A 9,122-nucleotide genomic window follows, 5' to 3' on the forward strand; every position below is an offset into this window, starting at 1 on the left:
TCTAAAATTTGAACAAAAGAATAATCTTATGTGAGTTAGATGTGGCAGATAACCCAGACTGCCAAGTTTTGTGTGTTTGTCTTTATTCAAAATATCAAATGACACATGGCTTATGTTACTGACTTCTTGGGGCAGATGTTGAATATAGGGGATATATTTTCTTCTTTAAAAAAATTTACAATCTGTCTTTTTTTTTTTTTTTTTTTTAAGGACAAAATGTTTCACTTTTGGGTAAATACATTCTTCATACCAGGACCAGAGGAAACCTCAGAAAAAGTAGAAAATGGAAGTCTATGTGATCAAGAAATTGATAGTATTTGCAGTATAGAGCGTGCAGATAATGACAAGGAATATCTAGTACTCACTTTAACAAAAAATGATCTCGACAAAGCAAATAAAGACAAGGCCAACCGATACTTTTCTCCAAATTTTAAGGTCAGTCAAAAACATTTTGAGGAATTGTTGGGTGGCTCTATGTATGTGTGTGTCTAATTTTAGGTGTATAGCTGGTGAAGGACTTGGCATGACTAAGTTTTAAATTAAGTACTATTTAGAAGCAATATTTACATATCAGTAACTTGAGTTTCTAACAAGGATGCACACAGAGTAAAGAAAAAAAAAGTATGTTTTTTTTTCTTTTCTTAACCCTTTCTGTGTGGTTGTTTGGTGAAATCTGAGGCAGGGGTTGGGAAAGGGAGTTAAGTTTAAGCAGGATGTGAAGTAGGACTGGGGGAAGAAAGAAGTAGAAGGGAGCTCAGTCATTTGGGAATGACTTCTAGGGAATGTTCTTACAATTCCTACCTTTGTCCCCTTCCTATATATTCTCAACTCCACAGAGTGATCTTAAAATAGATGTGATTGTGTCACTCCTGTTCCTCCTTTTTAAAGACCTTGTGGTTTTTTGATAGGACCTACAAGGACCTACCTAATTCAGCACAGGCCTCCCTCCCTACATCGGCACTAGCCATATGCCCCCTGCTCCCCGAGAGTCCCCCATTCTGGGCTGTCTTCAGTTCTTCCACAGGCTAAGCTCTCCTGCCTCCAGTCCTTTTGGTTCTTTTTTTCTCCCTGTACCTCTCGACCCTCCGCCTTTCCCCTGCCCTTCCCGCACTCGGCCTTCCTGTTGTAGCCTTAGCTTCGGTCTCTCGTGCCCTGGAAGGCCTTTGCTCATCATGCTCTGGTGTTAATCCCATTCTAAAACTCTGTCCACTTCCTCATATTTTGGAAGTATTTGCTTCATTTACTTTTATCTATATGTGATGTGTGTGTGTATTTCTGCTCCTGTCTATAGATAAGAATTTTCTATGAAAAGCTGATCTATAAATATTTCCAAGTGGTTAGTTTGCCCTTTTTTTTCTCCTTTCTTATTTCTTATTCTACTTGATCCTCCCCCCCCCCTTTATTTCATCGTACCCTTCTCCTTTCTCTTTTAAAAAATTCTCTCTTCCTTGTTTTGCCTCATTCCATTTTTGTAGTATACAACAAGCCTAACTATAGCTTGTAAGTATAAGAATATTGCTAGTAATAATAAAAATAAAGGGGCTACATGTTTAAGTGAAAATAAATCCATTTTTAAGTGGCTTTAGATCTTATATTTAAGTGTCTATAAGTGTCTTTTAGAATTCATGGGTTTCCATTGATGATGGTCTTTTACCTAGCACTGTATTTTCCTTAATTACTAGCTTTTACAGTGTGACGTCCTCTAGTTTTATTGTTTTCTGTTTTAATATCACAAGAATATGTATTTGCGATTACGTATAGAAAGTATTTCAGTTATCAGTAAACAAGTACCATAATACGGTAAGTGCTTGTGAACAAATAAAGCGGAGATCATTTGGTGTGTGTTTTTAGGTGGATAGTTAAGAGAAGTCCTCTACAAGCAGGTGACATTTAATCAGGGCCTTAAATGAAACGAGTGAGCTATATAAATATCTAGGGAAAGAGAGAAGGACAGAGACAGTTACAAAAGTCCTGAGACAGGAATAATTTGGGTAGTTTTGAGGAGCAGTGGAGGAGTCATTTTGACTAAAGCACATGAGTCTGCGTGTGAAGACGTTGGTGTGTTTTCAGCACAGGATGGATGTCATCTGAATTTTGTCTTTAAAAGTTCATTCTGTCCCCTCCTTCAAAATGTAGACTGGAGAGGAGAGTAGGGAGAGGAGGCAAGAACGGAGCTGTGAGGTGAGTTGAGAAGCTGTTGCTGTGGCTTAATCCAGTGGAGACGGTGCTTGCTTGGACTAGTGTGGTGGCTGTGGGACACAATGAAAAGCTGTCAGGGTGGGGACGGATGGTATTTTGGAGGTGGAACTGAAAGGAGTTACTGATGGAACGGATTTTGGGTGGAAGAGAAGAATTGATGAAGACTGTTGCACCATGGGGGAGGGGCTGCCGATTTAAGAGAATGAGCGAGGGGCTTCCTGCCAGATCTCCCCGAAGCCTCGCATCCACCACCTACTAGATATGTGGCCTTCAGCAAGTTGCCTGAACTTTCTGGGCCTTAGCTTCCTCGCCTTTAAAACAGAAATACCTGCCTTTGTTGACTTGTTTGACAGTTAACTCGGCTGTGCCTGTAAAAAGGCCCTTGGTCCACTGTTCTGATCACTGTGTGATGTTCTCTCCTCATGGGAGGTTTTTAGGGCTGATGGGATCCTATACATCATTGTTGATCAGTATTTTTATGATATGGCATTTGTATTTGTTCAGTATCATTTGTATCAGAAAACATATTGAGGTTCAGACAGGTAGTAAGTGAAATGTTCTTTCGGAACTCAGCTCTTTGTACGTTGAATTTCGAGATTGAAAATACATTTTGTGAACTTGATGAACTTCGGGCTCAGTGCGTTTCTTTTGTAGAATTATTTAGTCCGTGCTTGCAGCTTATGCTTATTAAAGACTAGTGTTTTAACATTCCAGTATAACTTTTTAGTGTATTGTAAGAAAGAACATAGAGGGAATCTGAAGAAGAGGGTCATTTAAAAGGCAGCTGCCTTTTAAAGATCATATTTGTCGTAGCGCTTTTAAAAACAAATCTGTTAAATTACTTAGTAAAGATCTCTATTTTTTAAGATTAGTCAGATTTATGGATTTTTCCATTTAAACCTTCTCTTTTTTCTCCAGGTGAAGCTGTACTTCACAAAAACAGTAGAGGAGCCATCAAATCCAGAGGCTAGCAGTTCAACTTCTGTAACACCAGATGTTAGTGACAATGAACCTGATCATTATAGATATTCTGACACCACTGACTCTGATCCAGAGAATGAACCTTTTGATGAAGATCAGCATACACAAATTACAAAAGTCTGAATTTTTTTTTTTTATCAAGAGGGATAAAACACCATGAAAACAAACTTGAATAAACTGAAATTGGACCTTTTTTTTTTAATGGCAATAGGACATTGTGTCAGATTACCAGTTAATAGGAACAATTCTCTTTTCCTGACCAATCTTGTTTTACCCTATACATCCACAGGGTTTTGACACTTGTTGTCCAGTTGAAAAAAGGTTGTGTAGCTGTGTCATGTATATACCTTTTTGTGTCAAAAGGACATTTAAAATTCAATTAGGATAAATAAAGATGGCACTTTCCCATTTTATTCCAGTTTTATAAAAAGTGGAGACAGACTGATGTGTATACGTAGGAATTTCTCATTTTGTGTTCTGTCACCAACTGAAGTGGCTAAAGAGTTTTGTGACATACAGGTTCACATCCTACCCCTCTGCACTTGTGGCAACAGAGAAGTTTGCAGTTGGCTAAGAGGAGTTTCTCGAGGGTTCCGCTACATTCTCATGCATGTGTTCGGGTCGGGGATGGAGGGAGTGCTCAGAAAGGGATGGGTTTCACGCTGGACTCTGGACCGTATGCCGTCTCCAGCTATTTCCACGCACCTTTCTTTAGCATGCTACAGTTATTAATCTGGACGTTTGAGGAATTGGCCGCTGTCACTGCTTGTTGTTTTGTGCATTTTTTTTTTTTTTTAAGCATATTGGTGCTAGAAAAGGCAGCTAGAGGGAGTGAATCTGTATTGGGGTACAGGAATGAACCTTCCACAACTTGTTAAGAATCCACAAATGAAGGGATATAAAAATAATGTGGTCATAGATAAGAAACACAGCAACAATGACTTAACCATATAAATGTGGAGGCTATCAACACAGAATGGGCTTGAAACATTTTAAAAATTGACAATGACTTATTAAATATGTTTTCTCACTTGTAGTGACCGCTCCATCTCCTGTGTAATCAAGGCCAGTGCGAAAAGTCAGATGCTATTAGTACCTACATCAGTCGACTGCATACACTTACGTTATTAGTTTTCAATCATATACCTGCTGTGGATGCTTCATGTGCTGCCTGCAAGCTGCTTTTTTTCTCATTGAATATAAAATATTTTGTAATGCTGCACAGGAAATTTCAATTTGAGATTCTACAGTAAGCGTTTTTTTTCTTTAAAGATTTATGATGCACTTATTCAATCCGATAGCTGTCAGCCGTCCCACCCTTTTGACCTTACACATTCTATTACAATGAGTTTTGCAGTTTTGCACATTTTTTAAATGTCATTAACTGTTAGGGAATTTTACTTGAATACTGAATACATATAATGTTTATATTTAAAAGGACATTATTTGTGTTAAAAAGGAAATTAGAGTTGCAGTAAATTTTCAACACTGCACAAATAATAAGGCATTTACTTCTTCAGTAGAAATTGTCCCACATAATGCTTTTATCGATTTTTATTGAAAGAATAGATTTTTTTTTTTTTTTTTAATGTGCAGTGTTGAATCGTTTCTTCATAGTGCTAGAGTTAGGACTAGGGCTTCAATTTCACTTCTTAAATATCATATATTTGATATGCCCAGACTGCATATGATTTTAAGCAGAATACAACTACTATTGTAAAGCTAATGTGAAGATGTTATTAAAAAGAAGTCCCCCCGCCCCCGAAATTTGGTGTCTTTCAAATTCTACCCTGACCTTGAAACATTGAAATATCCAGCCAATTGATTTCTTAATGGTGTAAAATCTCATTTTCAATAACTTCTTGGTGCTGAAATTGTTCACTAGCTGTGGTCTGACCCTAGTTAATTTACAAATACAGATTGCATTAGGACCTATTAGAGCAGCATTTTTAGAGTTTGATGGTGAACAGATTAGGCAGAACTTCATCAAAAATATTCTTGGTATATATAATGTTGACATGTTTTCCATACCTCATCAGTTTCATTCAACAAATAAAAAATTTTTAAATTTTTAACAAAGCTCTTAGGATTTACACATTTGTATTGAAACATTGATATACAGAGAACTGATTGCTCACCAGTTAAATTGGTAAAGTTAGAGACAACTGTTGCTAAGATCTCAGCATTGAAATTTATATGCCACCTTTTCTTTCGTAAAAGCTGAAAATTGTTGACTAAAATGAAAATCAACTATTCATGTTTTGATGATAGTTATTAATACTGTTATTTGTTACACTTTTGGGCACAGTATATATTAAAACATAACTTGTGTTGTTCCAATATGTAACACGGAGGGCCAGGTCATAAATAATGACGTTATAATGGGCTTTTGCACTGTTATTATCTTTCCTTTGGAATGTGAAGGTCTGAATGAGGGTTTTGATTTTGAATGTTTCAATGTTTTTGAGAAGCCTTGCTTACATTTTATGGTGTAGTCATTGGAAATGGAAAAATGGCATTATATATATATATATTATATATATAAATATATATTATACATACTACTCCCCTTTATTTCAGTTACCATCCCCATAGAATTTGACAAGAATTGCTATGACTGAAAGGTTTTTGAGTCCTAATTAAAACTTTATTTATGACAGTATTCATAATTAGCCTGAAATGCATTCTGTAGGTAATCTCTTTGAGTTTCTGGAATGTTTTCTTACTTAGACTCTTTGGATGTGCAGCCGCTTACATGTCTGAAGTTACTTGAAGGCATCACTTTTAAGAAAGCTTACAATTGGGCCCTGTACCATCACAAGTCCTCTGTAGCTCCTCTTGAACATTTTTTTTTTGCCATAATTATTAAGGCGTAGTTGAAGAAATAGCATCACCATTCTTTGCTGTGGCACAGGTTATAAACTTAAGTGGAGTTTACCGGCAGCATCAGATGTTTCAGCTTTAAAAAGTAAAAGTAGGGTACAAGTTACATGTTTAGTTCTAGAAAATTTGTGCAATATGTTCATAACGATGGCTGTGGTTGCCACAAAGTGCCTCGTTTACCTTTAAATACTGTCAATGTGTCGTGCATGCGGACGGAGGGGTGGAACTGTGCACCGGAGGGCTCGAACTGCAGTGTCTGGCCCAGCTGCCTTCTACCCTGCCAGTTCAGAAGTTCAATCTGTTTTCATATCGATTATATATACTAAAAAATTTCAGTCTGTTAAACAGCCTCACTCTGATTCAGCCTCTTCAGATACTCTTGTGCTGTGCAGCAGTGGCTCTGTGTGTAAATGCTATGCACTGAGGATACACAAAAAAATACGATGTGTACAGGATAATGCCTCATACCAATCAGATGTCCATTTGTTATTGTGTTTGTTAACAACCCTTTATCTCTTAGTGTTATAAACTCCACTTAAAACTGATTAAAGTCTCATTCTTGTCATTGTGTGGGTGTTTTATTAAATGAGAGTGTAACTTAAATCGCTCAAATTTATTGAAATTTTAAATGATGGGCAGCCAAATGTGATTAAGTTTTCTGTAAGTTTTCTTTTTCCTTGCTGTCCTGCAAAGCCTGCAGTTATAAAAACATGGGACTTTGTCAGCTTGGGAGTAGAGTATCCGTCTACTCATGTTTAAGAGAGGCACTTTTTTTAGGGCCTTAGCACTTCATAAATTCTTTCAAGCACATTAAGTAGCATTCTAATCCTGAAAAAGTTCAGGATTCTTGAAAAGTTCTGCCTTTTTCCCCCCCTTTTTCTTTTTCTTTTCTTTTCTTTTCTCTCTCTTCTCTTCCCTTCTTTTTTTTTTTTTTCTACTAAGCCAGATGTCTGAAGATAGTTTCCCCAAATGGATTTCAGATTTCAGCTTTGTGACTTTTCCATTCTTTGTGATTCTGTAGAGACTGCCGGCAACATATGGGAAGCTTCATCTACTCATTGTGACTTGTGCCATTTACAAGTTGATATTCCAGAGTAGCCTGGAAGACTTTGTGTACTTGAATTAATCTGGTTATTTCTAATGTTCTTCGGAGTTTAAAGACAAAGGCATATCCTTTCAACAAAGCATAGCAAGACAATAAGTGAAAGTGTAGCTTGCACCAATGTTTTGAAAATAAAGCAGACCACTTAGGTAACAGCGGAATTTAATGTGATTTCAAGTTTACATTTTCTCACGTGACTTTTTAAAAAAATGAACGTGAATAATGTATCATCTAAACTATGAAAAGTGTGGGTGTGCACACAGGTTTATTTTTTACTTTTAGGTCTATTAAGCATGGACGAAAACTATACTGGGGTTTTAAATGACTGCGTTTTATAAGAAGATCTTGGTGATGTCTGAAAAATAGGAATTTAATGGCAATTTTGTTTTTATTGCATGTTTTCACTACAGTGTAGTTTGAGCTAGTTTGGTTAAGTGAATGCCATCACCATTTCCATTGAGAATTAAAAAATCACCAGTGTTTAACATGCAGGCTTCTAAAGGCAGACAAAAAATCAAACCCTTAAATCTGATGAATTTGCTGCTAACGTCCCAACTCTTTTTGTTCTTTTATTCCTGCCAGACAAACTAGCCAGACATCTAAGACTTAGTCTTAAACGACGCAAGTAGAAGTTTTGATTCGGAGTGCCGTTGACTAGCACAGAGAGAGAGGTTTGTGAATGGAACAGTATAATCAGTCTAAACTGGTGTAAGGACAGTATTTTAAACTTTGAAAGATGAAATGTTAGGGGCTGGTTTTTCTATAGAAGTAGATTGCTGTAGGAAGCCTAATGATTAAGTTGCTTCTCCACTTTGTTGTTGTTGTTGTTGTTGTTGTTGTTGTTAATTTTGGAGCAAGTCTGTTCCTTTATGACCATGATCTTGCTATTTTTCCATCCTTCAAGAGGGCTTCCTCCTTACAAATGTATTAGAATGTAGGTAGCTAGACTTGGTAAAGTCACGTTGGTTGGCCCAGGCTTTAAAAGCTTGTAATGTGAAGAAGACAGGAAAGGGCAGATAATTTCATTGGTGGTAATAAATACCCTTTGGTTCTTAAGTTCGCTATTTTGAGAATACTTTTCCATAGCAACAACAATAAAATAATCACTCCTAGTTCCCCCGTGTGGAGACATGGCCATTATTGATTCTTCAGTGACTATACATTTTTTCCTGCATATTCATATATATATTTTCTTCAATAATAAAATTTGTACTGTGCATACTCTCAAAGCCCATAAGGTTAGTATTTCTGACGTAGACTTACAGTATTCAGTTACATCGGAAAATGAGCAGTGAATTGATTCTTTCTAATGCTACAGATGCAGATTATATGCAGTTACTGAGAGCCCTTTCCAAGTCGGTTGCTTAATTATGAATGTTTAGATACTGTTGGCATCAGGATGATACATGTCTAGGTAAATAAAATAGTTACACTTATTTAGCATAGACAAGCTTAACATTGCAGATACATCTCCTCAAAAGCCATTTTAAATATTTGCATTTTGGAATTATGTGTTAAATAGTTAAGCGGAATATGTGAGACACTATATGAGTAGTTCACTTCGCTGTTACCTTTCAATTTCCCTCCTAGGTTGGAAAAGAGGATGAGCTTTTCAGTTTTTATAGTTCCCAAACAGTTCAATGTACAGTGAGTTAGTTTAACACCTGCAAAAAAAAAAAAAAAAAAGAAAAAGCTACCGCTTGTCTGTCAATTGTCTTTAAGTCTCTGTGCTAGTGTGGTTCCCAGCATCTCAGAAATAGTATTTCATGAATGGTTCACCTTTAGTTCTGGAACTTACCGTCTTTAGTGTCCTGGGGGCTTAGAACATGCGGCTCTTTTTTTGATAGTCATTTGAGAATTTTGGTGAGAAAGATTTAGCTGCAGGGCAGTACGTAACGTATAAACCAACATATTGATATTTCAAGAACATTTTTACATATATGAGTGAGGTCAGCTG

The 9,122-nt window shown here is 36.6% G+C and overlaps 1 protein-coding gene across 5 annotated transcripts in view; it reads left to right on the forward strand.

Moving 5' to 3' along the window:
• PTEN (phosphatase and tensin homolog) overlaps nucleotides 1-6,628 on the forward strand; it is a 93,733-nt gene extending 87,105 nt beyond the window's left edge. For all 5 annotated transcript variants that reach the window (XM_019814225.3, XM_045039874.1, XM_019814226.3 and 2 more), the window contains 2 exons: nucleotides 211-435; nucleotides 3,118-6,628. In XM_019814225.3, the coding sequence (XP_019669784.1) occupies nucleotides 211-435; nucleotides 3,118-3,303 (411 nt within the window). In that variant the 3' untranslated portion in view covers nucleotides 3,304-6,628. The remainder of the gene's footprint in view (nucleotides 1-210; nucleotides 436-3,117) is intronic.
• The last annotated feature ends 2,494 nt before the right edge of the window (nucleotides 6,629-9,122 follow it).

Source organism: Felis catus, chromosome D2, assembly GCF_018350175.1.
Source record: "Felis catus isolate Fca126 chromosome D2, F.catus_Fca126_mat1.0, whole genome shotgun sequence".
Classification (NCBI taxonomy): Eukaryota; Metazoa; Chordata; class Mammalia; order Carnivora; family Felidae; genus Felis; species Felis catus.